A 25418-nucleotide genomic window follows, 5' to 3' on the forward strand; every position below is an offset into this window, starting at 1 on the left:
AGATGGTAAGTTTTATTCGTCCATCTTCTATATCTTCTTCAGGTTCATTACATTTTTTGTATCATAATATTCCTGTAATTGATTCCTTTGATTTTTTTTGAATATTAAAATGACGAAAATTCACGCTTGATCTAATGTTCGACATCTGCAAGAGAAACGCTATGCAGATGAGTCGCGAGCACGGTCGGGACTTCGATCCTAAGGTTTCCCCTTCGTCTTGGTGACTCGGTAATCCAAGACGATTTTGTTTAATCTCTCAAAATCGAATCAAGCTGTGCCCCGAAGCCTCGACTAAAGAATAAGGATATTAGAATCTCTGTTTAACGCTAGAACAACCGTTCGATGCATACCTACACTTAAATAGATAATTAATTAAAAGAATAAATAAATTAAGTCAAACATATTCTCAATGAAGCTCTTAAACATCAGCTCTCAAAATAATAAATTTTACACAATATGTAGCTATTAAAATGTTAAAAAAAAAAAACAACAAAATTATAATAATTTAGCATGTGCTCGGTAGTGCTTAAAACTTCAACTTTTACACATTTCATTATGTTTTAGAAATTGTCGCCCCCTTATTACTATTACATTTTTGGTTATTATATGTTGACAAAAAATGTATTTTTTCTTAAAAAAGAAAATTAAAAAATATTATACTCTTTATTCATAAGAGTAAACATATCAATAGGATGCTCTATGACAAAATATCAAAAAGAAATTTTTATGAAATAAACATTCTAATGGACACCCTATATATGAAACACTTCCCAAGCAGTGCTTCAGGCACGTGACGGAATTCACAATCCCTGGAAGTCCGGCAGCTTCCGTTCTTGGTACTTAGCCTAAACGCGTGCACCAGAAGGAAAGTGTGGGTGGTTACAGTATCTGAAGCTGATCCGGCGGATGCCGGCCTTTACAGATAAGCGACCAACTCTTTCGAACTCTTTATCTACTACAACCGTCCTCTTTCTTTCTCTCTCTTTCCCTTCAGCCGTTTCCCTTCGATCTTCCGTGTCCCGTGCTAACAGTTCTCTTTATCCTAATGAAGTAGGTGTCATTCGTATAAGATCCTAAACTTTTTATCATTGACTTTCATTCTTTCCTTTTTCTAATAATTATAAGAGATGTTAGTGAAAGAAAGTAAGAAATTATTTTCTTTTTAGCGGGAAAGGATATGAATTTGCTTACATGAGGTTTTGGTGTTTTCGTTTATTTCAAAAGACTCTTTATAAAAGTATAACGTGACAAAAATATGAGAAGCTCTTTTTTCGCATTGGCTGGACTTGATTTGCGTGCGAACAAAGGCTCTGTCCATGCTCGCGTGCGATCTAAGCTCTACAGCACCGCTAAGCTTGCGTTGGGGCGAAAGCACCAGATAAGACGTAATGAGATAACCTCGCAGCTAGTGTAGCTTATAAGATCATCAGCCACGCGACGAAACCTTCTAAATCTAAGTGTTAGACGACTCTAAGGGGCAAGATCACGCACTGTTCCCAAGCAAATACGTCTCAATATTGTCTGTCAACAGCATGCCAATATACGACTTATTTACAAATAATAAACAAATTATATTAATAATATGCAAAAATTTCTATTGCCCAAGTATAATTAGCAATCAGAAGCATTTCAGATTTAAAACTTGGGTGACAGCTTTTTATTTAGTATAAATTGCAAAATTTTTATTTTTATTAATTATCAATGCTTCTTATTTCACCTTCTTAAAATTTGATCTTTAACAAATTTAGTATAAGTGTAATACCTTATACTTGGACTAATTTTGGAATTAATGTAACGCCATTTTCCACCGGGAAACCAACTATGCTCGATACTGTACAATGATTCATTTTTACGTATTGGTAAAATTTGAATAATCATTTAAATAAAAAAATTTTGATCTCGATTGTGAACCAAAGTTGGATCTGATCCTATGGAAAGCGCATTTTACTCGATAGTCAGGATCGCTCAGTTGCCGTACGGGTTGCCGTTGAATGAAAGCAAGGGTGAAAACTTGCCCTAAGACGCTTAGAGAGTAAGCTCTTATACAAGACGGAGAATAAGAGAAGGGCGTCGTACTCTCATACTCCTCTATATGTATTCATTTACATACGTACAAGTGTATATGTACACGTACACACGATCAGTGTATAGGTGAGTTAGATATAGACTACGGTTAAGAAGCAAAGGGAGTTTGTTTTCCAACACCTGCGCGACTCCGTACAATCTCGTGTTGTGCGTCATGGTAACTGACAGGTGTGTGCATGCACTGTGCCCGAAAGATTAAAATTACTTCGGTAAACTGCGAGAGAAAAGGTAAGGAGAGTTCGTATAAGATGCCGAAAGGGATAGTAGTGGGTGGGTGGGTTCCAAAGAGGGAGAACGTCTCGTAAATTTCACGACTAAGGAGCTTAATTTGGATTTTCGGTAACGAGTTATTGTAAGCGCCAACTCATTGGGGGATGATTTAGGTGGCACCAAGGACAGCTTCCGGTCGTCTATTACGATAGACGGATTATTCGATAGATTTTCAAGAGTAATATCGAGCAACTTCTTAATCGGTGCCAGCCTGTCACTTTTCGAGTCTTCTGGATGCTGGAGATACTGGGAGGGAACAGGATTCGTGCGGTTCATTTGATTCTTGCCCGGATATCGGGGTGGAAGGCAAATCCAGTAGCGTTTCGAAATTATGGTACAATTAATACATGCAACTTATATTTTGATGTTATAAACATTGCTTGAAAATTTTTAACTGTTTTAGTGGACATCAATTTTTCTCCATTATTTCAAATAAATTGCCATCAAAATAGAAATTTTGTACAAAATTGTACATATGTATATTCATGAAAAATATTGTAAAGGGTAGCCACTTTTGCAAATTAAGAAGGTAAGGGAAAAAATATTTGCTGACAGTATGGGTAGCTTAATGGTTAAAGTAGCCCTCATAAAACGAAAGAAGGAGGTTTAAATCCCGGTCCAGCAATCTGATCGACATGAAATTTATCCCTCTGCAGTATATAAAATTTTTGTAAAGGATGGAAACAAAAGAATCAATTATTACTATATATCTACTCCTTTTGTTTATATTATATTATAAATATGAAGTTTTTTTTTTAAAGATAGGTTTCAATTTAAAATAACTTATCTTATTGTTAGAAATCATTTACGATTATATTGATTTTCTAATTGGTCAATTAATTACTTCGATTAATATAACTCTTAATCCTTTTTATATTTACTCGTTGTGTTACTTAATCTACTGCGCTGTGAGCAATTAAAATTAAAATTCTGCTATATATCAAAATCGCTGATAATCATTGCCGTTTTATTAATAACTGAATTATTGATATCCAATTTTAATAACCGAGTAAAGGGTAAATTAACACGTTAAATATTGTAGAAACCGCCGGTGACCGACACCTTGAAATAATTGTAAATAAATAAATTTCATATTTTTCAAAATAAGAATCAGAGTAATATTCAAAATATTACCAATATAGAAGAAAAATATGAATTTCTTTAAATATTGATAATACTGTGATCAAAATATTCAATAATAATTTAAATAAAAGGTATAATAAAATATAAAAACGTTGATGGATGATCGAAATGAGCGTTAAACAACGCGGAGATGGTTCAGCCCGTGGCTGACAACCTGATTTAGAAACGGGATGGAATCCTCCACGAAATCCTCAGAAGGAAGAGAGCTGATCCTTCTGGCGACCAGAGAGTCCTGCAGAATGACGTAGTAATCCCACGGGAGAGCCTCGGCCTTAGCCTTAGCTTAAGCCATAAGGGTTTGCATACACACGCAAAGAGACCGGCACAAATCAGGACACATACACAAGGATATATACTGTACATAGTTGCTTGCACGCGTCTTTAAAACACGGATATACACGCAACACGAATGCTCTTAATCCACGGGGGTTTCAACAAAACCTAACCTCCATCGGCCGAGGAACACTATGGATTTAGCTATTCCACTTGCTCGGACGATCTGAAATATTTAGTAAGATTGATGAGAGTTTACTGCCTACCAAGATCAATATCCAAATAAGACCAAAGCCGATCAGATATAAAAAGAAACTAAGACCAAGTTCATTATCAACTTATAAGGAAAATAGAAAATATTTGAAGGATATTCTTGATGTTTAATTGAATAATAAAATACGCGGTAAATAAATATTTCCAAAAAGTAAACTAAAAATTAATTTGCTAGAAATGTCTTTATGAAAATTTTAAATTACTAATAAACAAAGGATAATTAAGCACAGATCTAGAATGCGATACACGAACACCTACTTTAGAAAAACACTTTGTTATGATACCGGGTACTCTGTTCTTGTTACGATTCCAGACACGATGGAGAGGGTTAATTGAAACACAACAGTCTCGTCGGTTCTTTTAAACAATGAAGGCATTTTAGGCGACATTGTGCTAAGGCACGTAATCTTCGGGGGTTTTTCGGGAAGCGATGCTGGTCGGAGAGAAGCTGAGGTCGGTTAAAGAGAGAGGGGTCGAAGAAGACGCCAGCCATGAGCACAGGAACCAATGATGGAAGGGTGAAGGTTGGAGAAGGGTAAAAGGGGAGGGTTAAAGGGCTCCTTAGCGGAGATCTTAGGCAAATCCAGCGTGAAATCGCATCAGAACATCCCCTTGCCAAAACCACCACTTACTCTTACCATCCTCGCTTGGTATGCGCGGTATTCATCTAGAATCTAGGAACTTTTTGATTTCTCTCTAACCCATTTTTGTTCGTACCTGAGGAATTATTTATTAGATATAATTAACAATCTAATAATTCGAAACGAAAATAATTTTCCCTTTTTGCAATTATATGACATAAATATTGTTCAAATTTGGTAGCCAATTTTTCAAAAATTTATGATTCTATATCATGATTGTATTTTTCAACTGATTCTGAGTGATCCTGTTTTATTTTCACTAACACCAATTAAAAATGATACACCAAATTTGTTAATACTAAAATTTTTAGCAATCTTCCCATAGTGCTATGGTGTCTTTCAAATATCTCCATGAAAGGAAAGTCAAGGGGTTAAAATACCCTCCATCAATTCCTATCTACTACAATTTTCACGTAATAACAAGGAGTTAAATATACACTTTTTCTTTTTAATCGATCTGATATTACAAGGAAAGAGTGACTTTTGACAAGCTGACAGCCATAAGCCAACAATTACTCAAAACTCTTAAGCGCACTATCTCCTCGGTTCACTTTCTTCCTTTTCTGTTTCGTTCGCTTGCCACGGGACCTTTGTCGAGCTGTGGTTCTCTTAATCAAAACACGAAGAGAAAAGACATTAAAAGCCGCGGAGAGGCTCGTATCTCGTCTCGAAATAAAGTTCTAGTCGAGCGGGGAAGATAAGGCTCCCCCTTGGCGTTGCTCTCTTTCTTCCACTCTTATGGGATCGCTGTCTAAACGCACTCTATTATTACAATACATTCAGCCAAGCTCGACGGAGTCGCGTGTGATTTCTTCTTCCACGGAAGATTATGTCGGATTCTATGAAACGGGGAAAATGTTGCCGGCGTCAGATAAACCTTAACGGATTGAGAGTTTAATGCATGGCTTACCGCACGAAAATATTATTTCTTTCGAGGAGTTTTGTGAATTACTTTTTTTTGTTTCGGGTGCTAAGATAACCGTAGCCGAGAGTTTTAATTGCTTGGAACTGACTGCGCGTTGTTATAAAAATTATATAATCGTAGCACGCTATATAATTTAAACCTTTCATTTGGTACCCTATGAGATTAATTTCTGAATTTTCTTTAATTTTACTTCATTTAATTATTGAATTATATTAAATTTGTAATCTTGGTTACTAGTGGTCTCCAGAGTGATAACAGAGGGGTATAGTAAGATACACTATAGTTGCAAAAAAATTTTTTTTAACTATCTAGTCTAGACGGCGGACCACGGAGAGAGCCTCAAATTTAATTTTCATTTTTTCTAAATTTTACACTGTCCCTTTTAAAAATTATTCTTCCAATACATGAAACTCGTTCGTTTAAAAATTATATACTCGAATATATGTATAGATGATTATATCGAACCGCGGGGTCATCAACGTCCCAGCAAAGCGTACTCTCGCGTGTATCGTCTTCGACGCGAACAGGAACTCGAACTAGATCTTTGCGTGAATACATCCAGGTGAATACATAATGTGTAATCCTCGGGGTATGCGGACTCGACGTCTTAAGCTAATCTTGTTAGGCGTTCTAAGCCTTCGGCTGACCCTGCGGAACGGACTTTTAATCCCTTAACACGGCTACGCGCACGAAGATTTTGCATAAGAAAGAAATAGGATTGCCCTGCCCCTGTTCGAAGGTGACGAGCCGTTTTCCGTCTTCTTTTGCACATGGAAAATGTGCTTCTTAGCGAGCTGCTGTTCCATCCTCTTGCGCATAGGGACACGTGAGAAATGTTTCACCTTAAGCAACAAAAAATAAAATGCAAAGTGCTTTTGTTAACGGTGATCTCCTTCATTCTTTAGAGAAGTGTAAGTCTGGAAGTGTTTAAAGCATTACATGATGCAATGTAATATGTTTATTGCATTACATTGTTGCTAAAAATAAGCTGTAAACTTTAGTAGCTTTTATATTTATTAATATGTTGATTGTTGCAGTAGAAATGGATATACAGTGTGGTAAAATATTCTTTTAAAATTTTATTTATTTATTTAGTGAAATGAAATTGTTTTTATTTCATATTTCTTACTTCTATACTAAATTTTATAATATTTGGTAACTAAAATTCATATTATTTTTTTTCTAAATTACTTTTATTATTAAAATCTTGAAATTTAAAATTTTGGAAATTCCTGTTTCCCCTATATCACTATTTTCCCTGGGGAAGCCTACTTTGCTCGGTACTGTACACTTTTTTGATTCTGTTAAGTAAATCTACCCCCTCATTTATAACAGAAGTAGGTATTACCCATCAATGAGATTATGGAGTAAGCAGATTTAAAATAAAAGAATCGTATAGTTGAAAGATTTTTGTAAAAAGGAAAAATCCTAAAGGAAAACTGACGAGTATAATGCTAACTTTCGAATGGGGAAAAGTTTTGTGGTTTGACACAAGACCAGTTAACAAATCCTATTAAAAATACGTCCAACTAAAAGTCGAGAGGATGGCAATACTCTCAATTCCGCCTTATATCTATATTTATAAGAACCTTAGAACATTAAGGCTCCGAGTGGCTATTATGAATGTACAATGAAGCACTGCAACTCCAGCTGAAGATAATTAAAAAGGGAGACGGAGTTCGGAAATTCGACTTGTGTTTCAATTTCCTTTCTGTCCTTCTAATCTGCTCTTCTTAAATGCGCTAAGACGACATCAAAAGAAACGACTTAACTTCAGTTTTCCATAAAAACACTTATCGAAAATACAGATCTTAATAAATGTTTCATTATGCATTCAAAGCTGAGCAAATATAATCCATCATCTAAAAATAATAATAATATTGCTATCTGACATTTTTTATGATTAGTAACATAAAAAAATATTTTTTGATTAAATTAGAAAATAGATAAGCTGACCCAGAAAAATAATAACACAGTGCCTCAGATAATACTTCAGGGAATACTATAAAATTTACAAAATTTATTAATATTAATAATTTATCGTGGATCTGCGTCCACAGTGAATGTGCTAATAGAATATGTACACAAATATTTTCTCACGCGTTTTCCATGTTCCTAATTTCACCTAAACCCGGTGCAAGTGCGAAGAAATTTCAGCTGTGATTACAGAAAGGACCAAGGGGCACCCATCGATGACATCACCTGCCCTGTTGCGAGCCTGAAAGAGGAGAAAGATAAATCGAAAACAGGATGCAGGCAGAGGCGTGGATTTTCGCCAGAGGCCGATGTAGTGGCAAATACATACACACACACATATATACACACACGTAAACGTCGATACACAAGGGAAAACGTGGCTCGAGATACAGCGGAAAGAGAAAGAGCGAAGATGAGGGGATCAGTGTATACCTACACGCATGAGAGTACACACGGGAGTTAATGCCACTTATACATCGTTGCCACCTTCAGGGATTATCCTACGGGGATATTTTTGATCGTGCAATAATCCTAATACGATTTACACAGCTCGTGCTCCCAGGGACGCACCCATTATTCGCAAACACCTATAACCTGCACCTGACTGCTATCGCCACGTTAACGTCTTACCTTTTGAAAAGAAGATTTTTAATTAAATTACCTATTTATTGAAAAGTCTAACCCTCGAACATCGGAGTCTGGATCAATCGAGACTTAAACTTATGAAACATACACGAGAAAAAATTCTAACTTTAATTCAAGTTTGTGGGACTGCAGGATATTGAGATATGTAAGAAATTGTTTTGGAAGGTATTTATTCTAAGGGGGTAGAGCTACCCCTTAAAATTTGTTGAGTTTTATAAATACATGTTGAGATTGAGAGACTCTCCGTGTAAATTAAAACTATACCTAATTTTTAAGTAACAAAAATCATTTTTCTTCAATAAAGACATAGGCACGTCAGATAAAAATCTCAATCAATAATCTATAAGAAAATTAAAAAAATATATCTATATACTTTTATATATTTGGTCCCTTTTAAATAAGACTTCTACATCCGTCCCTGTGCGCACCTACCTTCTAAATAACATACGAAACACGAAATCCTATCTACTGCTATTTGCCGATTAGTTATAGATTAAAAGATTAAAGCAATGGCTAATCGATCGTAGGATGAGTAGAACGAAGTGAAATGGCATTCAACGGTTGTCAGCTGCTTGGATAAAGATAAGTGTCGGGAGCCTTCTTCCTCCGCGTCTTCTTCTTCGTCTTGTTCCTCTCCATGAACGTGGTCGAAGATTAAGCCGGCAGCCGGTGGTCGGTGACCCATGAAGATAGCCAGCCGTATATTCCTAAAGCCGTCGATCGGTTCGTCGTCCATGCGCCTCTCGTAAGCCATGACTTTTTTATCAACCCCTTTGGTGCGCTGTATCGTTAGCTTTCGGATTTCCAATGCGTCGTTCATTGCACTTTGAGCTGTATATTAAGGAATCGCGTTCGTGATAATGCATCCGACGACGTTGCCAGAGAAAAGAGGAAGGTGATATCCAGATACAAACGTTCTATCCTCATCCTTCGATTTACGTGGTTAGAAATTTTGAAAGTGGTATACGTGAAAGAAAATAATATTTTCAATATTTTTAGAAGAATTTGTGTCACCTGGATTACGTGATTTTATCATTCTTTTATTAGATAACAAACGAGGTAAAAGAATATAAGCTATTATTTCAAGAAATGGTTTAAGTCAAATTTTAAGTCAAAAGGGTCGTAAATCAATTTAAAAAAAAAAATATTAAGTCATAATAAATAATGTTTTTAATACTTTTAAATTATAACATTAATATTACCAGTATTCTTAAATTTTATATCATAAACAGATATTACAATGACCATTTAATTATATCCTTTGTTGATTACGTATGGTAATACCCAAATTAAATCATGAATCATTTTCCTTTTTATATGAATTAATTTTGTTGCATGCATCTTGGATTAAAACGATAAACAATAATACAGACAAAAATAAGATATGGTAACACTTAATATAACGTAATAAATATCAAAAAGTAGATTAAATGAAAGTGTGAAATTCCACTTGGAATATCTTTGACCTCGTTTTTGAAATTCTGATAAGTTTTAGATAGCTATCAGTAACAAGTCTTACGCTACTGATACGTCACCTTTTTCACGCAGAAACAAACTTATCAAGGCGTTAAGTAATTTTTATGAATAATAATAATTAGCATGTAAAAATGCCCTCTGTATATTTTTAAATTCACTCTTATGAATTATTTATTAGAATATTTACAATTTCTTTCACTGCTCATTTATACAATATTTAATAACATTTAATTAAAAATATTTTAGATTATTTTTAATTTTCATAAATTATAATTTATGAAAACAATTATAATTAATAGAAATTGTTTTCATATTTCATTAAAATTATTATATAAAAGCGTCATAGCTGATGAAATGTTCATGCTTTTTAATATAAATCTTTGTTTAATGACAAATATTACATAATTTTATAGTTACATATATCCGATAGTTGGTGATTAATGATTACGTGTTTCCATAATCAAGCGTTCTTATACATAGATGTACATTAATTTGCATGTGCATATAATTTCCGCTTACTGCATATTTAGTACTATTTAACACAGCTTATTTAATTTCTGCGTACATATTTGTTAGCTTATTTAGTTCCGCGTTAGCTTTAACAAACGAACTACAGTTTTGTTTCTATTTTCATAGAACCTAAAGAAGATTAAATTTCAGTTTTCAACAAATACAAACTGGTTCAGCTTGTTGCAGTATTATTTTATTAAAAGAGATTAACATAAATTAGTTAATCCTAAAATGGTGCTTACGGGGTCAAGTATGATGCAGGCCTAAGAAATGTATATTAGAATGCTTTAACTAAAATTACACATTCGAAATTTTAAATGAAAGCAATATAAAAGTATATAATTATAAACTACTATTGCGTAATCGCATAAAAATTAGGTTTCTGAACATGACATCCGTGTTTCCTTGTAAATAATTATTTTCCCTTACAATTTGGACTTGACCATAGAAAAGAAAGTGGCTAAATATCCTCTAACTCCTTCTAATGATAAATCTTATCCTTCTCAAACAAGGAAACACGAATGATCATCATACCAAACTACAAATACTTGTCTACCTATCTATGTTTTTACGAACGTACGTTCATGATAATTTTATAACACACCTCTATGTACAATGCACACATACGTTGTCTTGCACACAGCATCACGGAAGTGCGCTTTTAATCCTCGAGCTAAAAATCAATAGCGTGGCCCCTCGATGGCTAAAACCTCCCCAGGGATAAGCTCGCGCTGGGACCGTAGTTAAATAAATCCTGGATCAAAGGATAAATCCTACCTCCGCTCTCTTTTTTCATACACACACTACCTTTTCCCCTCTCTTCGCCACGTCCCTCCTTCGGTTGCATTCCCTTTTCCCTTCTCTATATTCTGCCACGCGGATTATTTCCAAGATCGTAAATTATGAATCTTAACCAGGTCGAGCTAGGGAAATTATTTCCTTTCTCCCTTTTCTGTTCGACCGGGTACGAACTCGGCTAAGCAGGAAGATCGAGATTTGTGGCGATCCCTTATTCGACGGAATTAAGATCGTGTTCCAACTTTTTTATTTCATCGGCCTAGTTTCTTTTTTTTTTTTTTTTTTTTTATTTCGTCTCTCTTTGTGTTACTTTCGTCATTCTCATTATTATTTTCCCTTCTTTTTCCTTACTGTTGGAAGCGACAGTATATACACGTATACTTCATTTGTTCGGGTATGTCGTAGTGAGAGCCTTAATCTCAGATTATTTCGACCTGTTTCGAGGATCAAGGATTAATTCGAGAACGAGTTGGCTTATTCCTGGCCTGGCGAATGTATTACTGTTTTATATTGGTCGCAAGTAAAATACTTGTCAATATCATGGAAATTTGTTACCGTTCAGAAGAGTTAATTGTTTATATTGTTCCAGCGAAACATTCTTCGTTATGCTCAATTTGTTTTATTCGTAATTTGATTTCGAACAATATTCAAGGGAAGAATTATTCATTATTCGTCAATTTTGTAGTTTAATGGATTGGGTAAAGTTTAACCTTTTCTGTACTAATGTTGACTGTAAGGGGGTCATCTGTACTAAATCGACCACTTTCAACCTTGATATCATGGATTATGTTCCAAATGGAATACATATGAAAATGCAGTCTTTTAAATTTTTGCAATGATTGCCTATTTTTGGAAATTTTTATTTTGGAAACCATTTGTAGATTTTATTTTAATTATTTTTTTATTTTAATCTAGAAAGACTAATCTATTAAAACTGGAATAACGTTGGAAATTATAAATAAATTTTTACTTTGTAAAATTTTTCGTATTAAGAGCAGATAGTTCATAATTTTACTAAAAATAAATAAGGTATTTTGTAGAATTGTTAAAAAATTGAATGATATAGGTTTCTTGGATTCAACTAAGCTTCCTCAAAGGGAATTTGAATGTAGAGGAGAAACAGCGGATCGCAGGACTCGGCGTAGGTTTTTAAGGATAAGCGAATCCTTAAGTCAGCAGGAAAGTATAAAGGAAACCGAAAAGCTGCGGTAGCTGGCTGCTTGGGTATCCTGTTTGGATTAAAGTGGGACGGCTCTTCGTAACAAAGTTCTATACCACAAACGCAAGTTATGATCCTAAGTCTGGTCCAAGAGTAATGAAACTACAGTAGATCCATGACCATCCACATTTTCGATCACCTTAAATCTTAGAGTTATTAACAACATATAGATGTTTGTTATAATCTTCTCCTATTTGCAGACAGAATATTTATAGAACATTACCTATTTCATAACTACAGTAATTAAAATCATCGTGAAAGTGTTAAATACATCATCAAAAAGCTCCACAAGGAGAGTACACTTGCTGGAACAAATAAATACCTTTAATGAACCCAAATCTTCACTAATGAGCTATTAACATCCACAGCCTTCCTAAAGTGATTCAGATATAACGATTCGTTGCAAAATTTTGGTTATAAAATTAAAAAAAGAGATGTTTAATTTCTTAATACGGAAATCAAATGACGCTTCCGAGTCACTCCATAATCCAATAAGTAATATCATAAGTTATTCCAAAAGTAGGTTATCAATTTTTGCAAACTTTTCGTATCTTTTATTTGATATTTATGGTATTTGCAAGCTGTCAAAGGAATGGCTCTAATAAAACTTTGATTTCACCCAAAAATCGAAAATTTATTTCTACAGCTAATACTGTTTGATTACTATTGATTTTTGTTATCAAAATTCTGTGATGAATAGACACTTTGCATGTACCATTAAGAGTTTCAGTATAAGTTTTTACCCTGTTCTATGTATGCTAAGCAAATTAATTCAACCACCTGCGACGATCACCAGGACCTTGTAATGTTATGTCACCCTGATAACACCTTGTATGTACATTCCCTCCGGATCGTCGTTGGTTGCATGCAAATGCATACAGGATGTCCCATAATACATGTATAATACATATATATATCAAATCTACTTCGTGTATTTGAAAGTTTTTCAACATGGAATGACGTATGATCAGTATGAGAAATTTAATATAGTCAAATAAGGGGTACAAATTAGTGATGCCCATTTTTTCAAATTGAAAAATTATTTTTACAAAGCCATAGTAACTTTAACTATTAAAATAATCGGTATTGTTATTGGTAGGATTTCGAATTCAAAACAGAAAAGGGGTGGAAAAATATTCAAATCTGCAATAGTAATTACGAAGGCACCGAATTAATTTTCACACCTAATAAATGTATAATGTTATAATAAAACGTATTATGCTAATTGTGTGAGGTGTTGAATTGAAAGCGTAAATACCGAAATTTTAGCTTTTATAATTTTAATAATTGATATTAATTTAAGTTTAAGTTTTGAGTTTTGATAATTCTGATATCAATATTAATTTACTTTTTCTGTATTTAATTTGCTTTTATTTCCATTTTCTCTACTATTTTCTTAATATTCTGAAAGTTTTTATTTGGATTTTAATAAGCTCAACCACTACTTTTCAATAGGTATTATTAATTAATTTGCCAAATTAAATTTTCAAAATGGTTTTTTTAATTATTGTAATAATACAGTGCCATTCAAAGTTTGTCCTCTCCTTTTTATTTAATTATATAAAATTTGAAATATCAGTCTCACCCCCTCCCCCCAAAGTATGTACTCAATTACCTGAAATATATTATTGATTAGTATCCTTCATTGCTAAAGTGTTAAAGTATAATGTGTTCAATTGAGACTCGTAAGTGATAATGCCAGTAATTGGTTGACACCATTCCTGGTCGGTTCTTTACGCTATCCCATGGGAATGTAGGTAAGGCTGTCGTGTGACCTCTCTATCCCAGGAGAGCAGGAACGTAAGGAAGATCTAACAAGGACTTACAACCTTGATAAATTGTGCCAAAGACCTTCGAAAATCTCAAAGTCGTTAATTACTATACAAAAGAGTGGGCCTCTTATTTATCATAAAAATTGTAATACTTTCATTTGCATCTCGATACTGATTTTCCTTGTTCTTAAGAAACTGGCATTATCTAGTTAAAATTCCTCTTCCCAAAAATTTTGAAATAAATGGGTATTGTAATAATACTGATTTAATAAATGTATCACGAAATTGGGTTAAATAGGTTTTAACGATTATCAAAGAGGGAATTTGTGATAATTTCAACTGATTGAACGTTCCTTTTGTTATTTTTGTTATAGCATCACTGAATTATTTCATAAACCATCTATATAAGTATTTTCGATTAGTATACTAAATAATATACTGTGTTTATTATATCCGTCCGAAATTCATTATTATTTAAAAAATAAATATAATTTGTTTACTCAAATATTATAAAAAAGCTTGCCTCTAAATTTTAAATTTTAAAGACACTTGTATTACCAACTTGTTCTTTTCATTTCACGTTATATCATTTATTAAAACGAGCACATTTCGCTTCAAACAAATCATTATAACCAATTAAATTAATATTAACACTTCCACCACTAAACTAATATAGAATTATAAATCTAACAATTAATTTTTTATTATAATACTTTAATTTGTAATGTCAAATTATTACTGTAATATTACTATCATTTAACTGTCTTACTTACTTATTTTTTGGAGAAATCAGTAAACAAATTAGATAATGAAATTAGACAACTTGTTCGTGTTATGAATTCAACAGTCTCTCCGTTAATCTTGGATTAAATAATCCCTAAGATTACGTAATCGAGGCGTTTCATTCGCTAAAGTCACTTTAAGGATTAGTAGACCTAAGTCTTAAACGACAGGATTGTAAAATTCAGGAGATTATTTGGAGCTGGATTAAACGTGAGATAGAAACAGAGCAGTTGAATTTAACATAAACGTACAGTGAACGAAAAAGGTATTGGCACACCTATTGTTTAAAAGAAACAAATATTATATTATAATACGTTATACTAATACTGTTTTTAACCTTTTGAAAATGAAACACTTCTTAGCTTTCATTTTTTTTTCTTTTTTGAATTGTTCAGTTATGTGAAATTCATAGTATCAGTCACCAAGAACCAACATGACAGCGAATATGATGAATTAAAAGAAATATCATGTTTCCTCCAATTATTCAACAATGAATATTGGTCATTGATTGCTTCCGAAGTATTTATCACGTTAAGGAATAAAAAGGAAGGCAATGCAGAGATAAACAGAAGGATTGAACTGTGCGTAAAGCACATGTGTAAGGATAGGACGCACTGCAATCCTGTTATCCTGATTGCCAGGGTCCTACAAAAGCCCTTATTTGGGTCAGGAATCAGTTCCAGATCTGGAACACGTCTAACACCTACTGGTCCCTTCTGCTGTCCTGTACGCAAAAATAAGACGGCAGGTGTCAAACAAAGGACCTCATTTGCATATTTTCGGACTAAAAAGGATATTTGTAATCTCTGGAACGTCGAACAGCTGACTAAGGCGAGAACAGTTCAGACAGGATACTTCCCTACAGATTATACGCTCCTAATACAAGGGACGTTTGATAGGCCTACAAATCAGAGCTGAAAATTGTTTGATTAACCCTCTTAAAATAGTAGTTTTTTATTTTAAATTTACTCTTCAAGTTAGTACAACCGGCATTCAAGAAACGCAAACAATATTTTATTATAGATTTATTAGAATCTTTTCAGTTTAAAAAATTTATTATGATAAACATTTATTTTTTAGAGCTTCCAGAATTTAGGAAATTGATTATAATAAATTTGTATTCGTTATTAATAAATATACTCAGATCTGCTACAAATTTTTAGATATTACTCCGGACAAAATTAACAATTTTGTACAAAATTTTCTTCCATTTAAAAGTTAAAATTATTTTGCAGTATTAGCACTTTACTTATCGGCAGATTATCCGATTAGGCTTTCCGATACCATCGGTTGCTGACAGAAAACCAATTAATGAACTTTTGATTATTATTGAGTACTATATTATTGATTATATAACTCATCATCAGTTGAAATAATGAATATTAGATGTGCTATAATTAAAAGCAAATTGAAAGTAAAGTCTATACATTTTAATTTTTGCTGTGATTATAAGGTTGGTTTTCATAAATATATGTCTAATTTTGCATCATTTTAGAATCCTTCTTAGGCTTAATCACAATAATATGACATTGACAATAATTAAAATTTAACTTTGTACCGTTTGTTATTTTCATTTCGTAAATTTTATACCATTTAGAGTGGTTGTATCTCCTCCCCTATATTGCCATTTTTATTATTATCCCTCGGATGGCTGATTTCTATCACAAAGATAATTGAAATTTTTAGTTTTTATATTCCGTATTACTTTTATTTTCTAGCTTTTACACCCTTGGATATGTACGTTTCGTACATAGGTCTTGCATACAATTGACCCACCTATATCATTCGAGGATGAAAATAATCAATAGTTCAATCATATATAATAAAAAATCATCAGTTCCATAGAAGCTTCAGAAGCAGAAAATCTGGGTAGCGTGTCAAATAGGGAGGTATTTGGGAAGGTAAAAAAGGGTAGGAAGTGACCCTTGAGCATCAGGATCGCAGAAGAAGGATCGCAGGACGAATGTATTCGTGTTCCCCCATAGCTATGCTGGGAAGTCTAAAAATCCATAAGGATCAGGCCTTCATATCCTGCAATACCAATGTAGCCACCATATACTTTCCTCTTTCCTGCGATCCTGGTGTCTATGTTCACTCTTTATCCCGATTCCCGTATTAAAGACGAGTCGAATCTCTGGGCAAATCCATTTAACAGACACGGATCGGATCGTCCTACCGTATTCCAGGAAAATCGCACTGTCTTCAAGGCATAAAAGCTTAAATTCCAATTGGTTGTCTTTTTCTCCTCGTACGACGCAACAGGCTGAGAGATAAAGCTCCGAGAAGGATCTCCTCGTGTTCGTAATTCTCACCTACTTTCTGTTATCCTGACCCAAGAAACTCGTTGTAATAATTTGTCGAGAAGTAACCGAGCTCTCTTCAGGAACGTAACTACCATTCCCAGTTACTCATATTTCTAAATATGCTTTGAATAAAAATGTATTAATTAAGCACCATGTTGCTTATTGACCATCGTCCAAACTATACTGGGTTATTATTGACCTGTGTCTTAAGTGATACAGAAAGAAAAAATAATCACCATTAACTGAGTCATGGAGAAAATTCAAATATTACACAAAGATATTTCCAGTAGCCTAATAGAAGAATGTTGTGATAGGCTGTATAATCCGTCCAACGAGACGAGTCTGGATATGTTTACTAATTCACGCGCTCGACGTAGGGCCAGAGCTCAGTTGCTTCCAGTTCTTCAAACGTTTCGGTCGAGGTTTGTGTACTGTGAGCCAGGCCTGCTACGAGCACGTGAATTTGTAAGTATACATTTACTGTCTTGAATTATTATTATTGAAATTTTTAACAATACGTAGTTGCTATCTAGTCCATCATGTAACAATATTAATTCTTTCAAACGTGTATTTATTTAGAGTACAAGAGAGAACAGTCTACTACTAGATTGTAGCAGAGAAAATCACTGATTTCTTAATGAAGTTTTTTAAATAAATTAATACGAAAATAAAATTTTCTTTTTAATAAACAAAGTTAGATAGTTAGGGCAACGCGTATTCAGGTTATACGATCCATGGATTTATCGTCGTAGTACGAGTGCGAGGTTTTAGACTCTCTAATCCTAAGATTCGTTTCAGGGACAAAATGGCGAGATTATACAAACCCCAGATTATTTAATCCAGGATTAAGATTATGGTCAGAGTGGTGAGCCTCCGCAAATGTGTCCTCGCATTTTTCTTCCATGAGATGAGAAAGGAGGGAGATAAAATCCATATGGGACGTCGTGAATTAATGCACCAAGGAAGATTGTTATAAAGAGAGTCTTTTATTAATATTTCAGATTTAACTGGAAAACGTATAAACTAGGAAAGAAACACACCAAATAGCTTTTTATAATATTCGGGAGAAACTTTTCCAGGAGTAAAATCATCCCTTAAGATAATTTGAAATACAATGACCCGAAATAATATCTGGATATCACAATATTTAAATAATTATTATTGTATACACCCATTTATAATTACATTTATATTGTTATTTTTATGTAATATGATAAAATTTATATTTTGAGTCCTTTCCAGATATTTAAGAGGGTCAAAACGTTTTTGATAGAAATTAATGGTAACACCTACGTTTATCTACCATTTTTTAGTAAAATTATTCTAATATACACTATTTTGAACACTCCGTATATTTATAAAGAATTTAGGGCACATTTTCTAACTAGCAGAGATTTTCCAGCAACACTGATCTCTTAATCCTCAACGATTGTTCCAGGAATTCGGTGAAAATTTGAAACAGTTTTTCTACTAGCAAACAAGCAGAACGTAAATCCAAATACTGGTTGCATATCTGTGATCCTTAGCCACGTGATGAACAGAATCGTGCCTTGGCTCTTTCGCACCGTCCAATATTTCCATGGCAAAACGATGCAGCGCGCATACTCGCGCCTCGACCCCAGCTTACAAAGAGGATATCTTTCGAATCGTTCGTAGAATTCCCGTCGTATCAGAACGGGATGTAAAGCTTCCTGGGGGATGAGCCGCTTAGCCTCTAAACCTTGTGTGCTCTGCCATAGTCCTCTACCTCCCCTAACCTCCTCCCTTGATCCACCCCCGCCGCCGTTCTCCACGCCACCCTTTTGTACGGACCATCATCTGCGTCCGTGATAGGTGTGCACTTGTACGTGTGTACGCGTACGTGATTCAGCAAGTGTATACAGGGTGTCTCGTTACGCTATTCAATATGTGGTTGAACCATTAAAATGCAATAGACGCTTTTTATCAATTTTTTATACAAATATGCAAATCGTGTTGGGTCAGTAGCTTCAGGTTTTTGAAAAATTCGATTTTGGAAAATAATATACATAGACGTAAAGGGTTAGGGGTATCAAGGATCTTCAGAATCTGCTTCCTTACAGATACCAAGGATACTGATACTATGCTTCCCTAGATATACCTAGGATCCTTGCACCATGCTTCCCTAGAGATGTCAAGGATCCTTGCACGATGCTTCCCTAGAGATACCAAGGATCCTCACCTTGTACTTTTTGCAATCAAAATTTAATTTGCAAATAATAATTTGCAACATTTCATTATTTTTAGAAGCAGTATATTTTCATTTGACATAAAAAATAATTTCACATTTATTATTATCAAGATCAATAACCAATTTCCAGTGTAGAAAAAATATCATTTCGTCGATACCCTAAATATTAATATCTTCATTTTCTCGTTACTCATTAATTACAATCCCAAGTCAAAATGAACTAAATGTTAATTAAGCATGAACAGAGAAACACTGACGACGAAGTTATTCCATCGTTCAATACAGGACACACGGTATACGGTCCTACACGGGGATTATCCAGGATCTGTATTCGTGAGGATTATCTTTGGCTGTTGCATCGATGTGTCCTCGCATGTGTGGCTTTGTGTGCGTGTAGCCAAATCCTTTGGCGGCTCGGCCTGGTTCTCTTCTCGGTGTCCTGACGAGCGCACACCAATTTTCATTGTATAGATGCAGCTGTGCCGATGTGGTAGTCCTATACGTGTACCTCCGCCTATATTTTAGTCACTTGATTTTGACCGGACTCGCATCCCGACGCGAAACGTACACGTCGTGTTGGAAGAGAAACCGAATTTCAGTTCCTCTAGAGAAATAACCTTCCTCGTTTCACATTTGATTTAACCGTTATTATAAACGACAATAGACGTTTCCTATGAAAACGTCTATACCCAAGGAAAAGCATTTTTATTTTCAAAATAGCATACATGGAAGGCTAAAAAGTTTCTCAATGCAAATAAAATTATTATATCGTAAATTATACAATTTAGTATAAAAATATACGAGTACAGGTTTTGTTAGAGGCTTCTGTATTGATTCAAAAAGGGTATACTTTAAGTATAGGTACAGGTATTTTAGTTTTTAATAATATATATAATATTTCAGTTTCTATTAAAAATATTTGACTTCTTTTCTGGCACATGGTGTATGTATATCAGCAATTCGCTACGAGGTATACTGTCTTTGTGTGCGTCCATGGATCGGTACGTGGATGTACGTATATGGTCAAATCTGGGATTAATCCGGGATTATTGGTCGAGTGTGCGCCGCCCGCCGTCCAAATCCGAAATCCAACGCACACAACTCAGCTAATCCTAACCCCCATCCTCTCTCTTCTTCGGATCTCCCGCTCGCACCGACCCCCTTTCCACCCTTGGCATATCCTGCGTGTTTCGTGACAGTCCAGGCATTATCTACTGGGTGCCTCGAATTTTTTTGAACCACGCATTTGCCACATTTTCAAATTGAAATTTGAAATTTTCCTCAATATGAAGCCTATTTCATGATATTAGTTAAGGAAGACAGTATCATTTCAGTGAATTCCTTATTTCACTATTAGCGTCAATTGCATTTTTCTTCCTTACAGTTGATTTCTAAATAACGCAATTCGATTATTTAAGGTTCAAAAGGTAAACAGCGATAACAGTTACCTAACCCGACCGAAAAATATGTTGTAGCACTGGACATTTCAGATCTACCAAGTGCAAACGCGTGAATATTTATGATGCACGTGTTGTAGATCAGTTAAAGCTCAGAAGAATGGTAAACAGAGGAAAAACGAGAAAATTTCGTTCTTCGTTACCTTGAAGAGTTGAATCGTGACACAGGATAATAGGGCGAGCATGTCCATGTGTTCCGGGTTTACCTGTGTCAGGCTTGCGTGATTTCTCGTATACGCGTAAGGGTTGAGTATCAAGAGGGGAGGATATTGTGACCCTTACGAACTAATCCGGATTAAATTCGAATCCCTGACTATGTGGCTAGGCGATCTACGTACATGTACTACACCGTCTTGCAGCATACGATTGAACTCGTTACGACATTTGGTTCGTTATGAGACCGGAAACAGGAACTTTTTATTCGACACTCCATTGTTTATTATTAGACAAAATTTTTAATTCTTTTCACTATGATGTTTCTACCGAAATTATTCGATTCAAGCCGGTCTTTATCTTCTGATGCGAATTTTAATATTTCACCGTTGCATATTTTATGAAATCAGTGGCTCTTGTAATTTTCTTTTTTTTTCTTTTTTATATTAGAAAAGAGATTAGAGGGAAAATTATCAGTGGTAGTTTCAGAATTTCAAATTGGCAATGATTAAAAAATTCAAATTGACTATTAATGTATAATATAATGAATAATTATTGTAAAGGGTTAATATTTGAAAATATTGAATTGTATGATAGCAGCATTTAATTTATGGAATTATGATGAATTTTTAAACATTGTTGCTAATAATTTGTACAGTCAATGTGATATTAAAGCCACGCGTAAGGAAAAGGGTTGAAACAGTTGAAGAATTGAAAATACACGCGTGAACTCTAGTTTTCGTTCGCCTGAACAAACGGACGCATGTAAATTGTTTCCACCGCATTATCGAGGATCAAGGAAATTCCGCCGATAGTCTATCTCGTTTACGAGCTTTAACGACCCCTCTACGCGACCTCCATCCACGTCTACGCACACAAACTCTTCATTATCCTTGACGGAAACTTGCTTTACGAACACTGGAATCCAGCCTCTTCGACTTGTAAGTCGAATAACGTGTACGTTATGATCACTTATGATTTATTTGTTCGTTGAATAATATGTAAAATGTGTCTTTTCTTTCTTATTTAAATTCATCATGTGACATTGGCTACCGCAATGGTCATTGATGATCTATAAATGAAAAAGGTACATCATGAACCCTTAGTCATTGATTTAGAATTTAGATTTTTAACTGTATGTATTTATAGAATGATTTCTGACAAGAATAATAGTATACAAGTATACTCTTCAAGTATAAAAAAACAGAGAATTAACCCTTTCAGTCAATTTTAATTTTTATTCATTTTCATTTCCTAAACTTTCAATTCTTTTTTAAAATATTATTTTTCCAAAGTATGAAATTCCTTCACTAGAAAATTTTGGGGTGTAACTTTAATCGAAGCATCCTTGCATATATGTATTTCATAGAGCTGGGTCATGATTGACTCAGAGTGATATAGAGAGTGATACTTCTTCTTAAAAAAAATTTTTTTTTTATTTTTCAATTATATTAGCCGTATGAAGGATTAGGTCGTAAGGGTTAATTTCCCAGATCCTATTTTAGCATTCATTTAAAAACAAAATAAAAGACTCACCAGTATTGGAGGTAGATTTACTGAGGTCGAATCCCTCCTGTTTAGGACTTGTGTTTGCTTCTTGCTTGGAGTGTTGATTGTGCGCAGAATATGGTGTCTGGGGTGCACTTAAGGGTGTCTGGGATTGATGGGGATGCACAGGCGGAGGCTGAGTCGAATTCTGTGGCTGAGATTGTTGGGACTGGTGAGACTGAGGACTCCTTGGTAACGGGGACACACTGGTAGGCCTCGAAGGTGGTGAGGCCTTATGTGTCAATGCCAAAGCTTGGCTCTGTAACACAAAAATAATTATTATTTCATAATATATTTTACTAAATTCTAAAAACAACAGAATTTTAATATTATCAATTTTGAAATATAAAAATGACGAGCAGTAGGTAATAACTTGTCTCATAAAATATTAAAAGAAATGAAATGAGCGAAGATTAAGAGTCTGAACTAATTCAATAATAATATTAATAATGTTTAATAATAGACGCAAGAAGGACGTAATAATTTAATGATTAACCACGATGAGACGATACACTGAATATAGTCGAATCCGCGCCAATTCGGTCGTATCGAATGAGCCGGATGATCTAAGCGTTGTTCGCCGATGAAATCTGAACACGTGCTCAATTCCGACAACGGTCTGCTAAGGCATAAGCGCGGACTTAGATTTATGTATGAGTGAACTTAACTTAACACTAACGGCTAAGCCGTTCACGGTGTCAACGAGGGTCAAGTGGGCCCAGAATGCGACAATCCTACACTACGACCGAAGTGCGAAATGCACCGTTCGCAGTTTTCGTCGTCTGAAAACTAGATCGTCGATGACGACGCTTCCGTGAAAACTGTCAAGGGAATCGTTTAACCCTTTTACAATCTATTGTCTCTTTATTATGTCACTTTTTATCATGGAAAGCTCTTGTGATAACGATTTTGGTTCCTCAAACGATTATGAAGAATATTTATTCTGATGTAGTGGAATTTTTCGATGCAGCTAAGGTGTCAACAAGATTTAAAACAAAAAAAAGTAAAATGAAAAATGTAATTTATGCAAAAGTGTTAGTGAAATTTTCATATATACACGATTGTTTTAATTTTTATAAATTTTAATATTTTTCAAATGTTTGTTCTAATTCATAGAAAATGCACTTGCTATTTCATCCTTCGTTTTCGAACAAAAATTCTTTGGAAAATATAGCAAAAAAATATCATAAAATATAAAGGCTTTATGTAATCCATTCGATAGTATTTATCGATAGACATTCGAAGAGTATTTAATCGATCTAAACAAATTTGATCATTGAATAGATATCAATATTACTTTTGTGTTTCAAAATAAGTACCTGATAGATTTAATTCGTCAGTCCATTACTAGACAGACCTTTGTTTTTATATTAGCGAATTCAACCTTAGATTAGATTATCTAAACTCGTTAAAAATCTGTGATAAATAACTTGAATCAGTATTTTTTAATCTTGTAAAAACGTATCAACTTTTATTCACCCTAAGCATAATATGTAATATAACATTTTCAAAATAAGTTTCCTGAAAATTTGCTTCAGTTAAATGAAAATATAACAAATACGTTTATTCCAAAATTTTCAATTATAAGCTGCTAATAACCTATATAATATTTTTCCCCTATTTTTACTCATAGAACGTACTGCGATCAGTTCGCGAAAAGAACCTGTACCACCCTATATATAAAACAACACCAGAAAGCGAACTTCGAAATCCAACAAACAGCTGAAGAAAAAGAAGGGCATCCCGTTGAACCGAGCTAAATGCAACGGTTACGATAACAAGTAATAATTAATCGAGAGATGTTTGAAGAAATAATTGATGATCGAGGCCGATGTAGTCTGATAGGTACCGAGAAGAGCGAGTTCGGGTCGGTGATTTTTTCACTGGTCCGGACTGTACCGGGGTACCAGCTACTGTTTCGGGAGCTGCTTCGAGGTATGCACTGGCAAAAAACATGTCAGACCGCTGAAGACCCGGGCTTGGAAGCGACGACGAGATAGAAAAAGAGAGCCGTCCTTTGGGGAGGAAGAGAGGATCAAGAGGCAGAGAGGAGCAAAGTGGTGGATCGGTTGGGGAGGGTGCAAAGAGGAAGGAGACTGACAAGGACACAAGGTGAAGGTAACGAAGGGAAGAAAAGGAAAAGGTGGCTGACACCGGTGTGTAAAAGTAGTGGTCGAGGGAGGAAAGGCGAAGCCCGGACATGAACGTGGATTAGAAGAGGATGACGGGTTCTTGGCTCGTTTCCACGCGAGGAATGAGGATGAACGCGGGCCTGTAAAGCGGGAACGCATAAGAAAGGGCAACAGGTGGATGGGGTTAGCGGCTTATCCGGCTAACGCCCCAAGTGATATCGTGGTAACTTCGACGTGACGCGAAAAGGGGATGCACCGGTTCTACCGAACGAAATATGCCTTCGCGTTGTATGCTATTTTCAGCCAATTTTTTAATAATAATTCAACTCGCAATGCTGTTTCACAGTATTACATGCAGTTTAACCTTATAGGAATTTGCAAAATTTATAGAATATTAATTATATAACAGCTGCTAAATGAAAGTTAATGACAGAAAGGAATATTATCATCTAGTCATAGTATATTATTAAAGAACTGCAAAGTCTTAAAAATAACAAGTGGGTAGCTTAATTTGAAAATTAAGATAATCATATATTGAGTAATTGGTAATTATAATTATAACGTGTCTGACTACACATGGCCCTTTCTACTGTGATCTAATCATATTTTTAGTTTTCCTAAAACAAACTGATCCGTTTGAAATATTCATATTACTAATTCTAAGTATTATAATAATATAGAAATTCTTTACAAAGAAATTAAAACAGAAATTATATAGTATTTCGTTTAATTATTAATCTATTTCTTTTTTTAATTACTGGTAATGTTATCTTTGAAAGTGAACTTAAGAATAACATAAAAATATTTTCCTTTTTAGTAGATTTTT

The 25418-nt window shown here is 34.4% G+C and overlaps 1 protein-coding gene across 2 annotated transcripts in view; it reads right to left on the reverse strand.

Moving 5' to 3' along the window:
- Positions 1-25418, reverse strand: part of dve (SATB1_N and homeodomain domain-containing protein dve) — a 40170-nt gene that overhangs the window by 9142 nt on the left and 5610 nt on the right. For both annotated transcript variants that reach the window (XM_034329921.2, XM_034329920.2), the window contains exon 2: positions 22449-22719. In XM_034329921.2, the coding sequence (XP_034185812.1) occupies positions 22449-22719 (271 nt within the window). The remainder of the gene's footprint in view (positions 1-22448; positions 22720-25418) is intronic.

The sequence above is a fragment of the Osmia lignaria genome, chromosome 2 (assembly GCF_051020975.1).
Source record: "Osmia lignaria lignaria isolate PbOS001 chromosome 2, iyOsmLign1, whole genome shotgun sequence".
Lineage (NCBI taxonomy): Eukaryota > Metazoa > Arthropoda > Insecta > Hymenoptera > Megachilidae > Osmia > Osmia lignaria.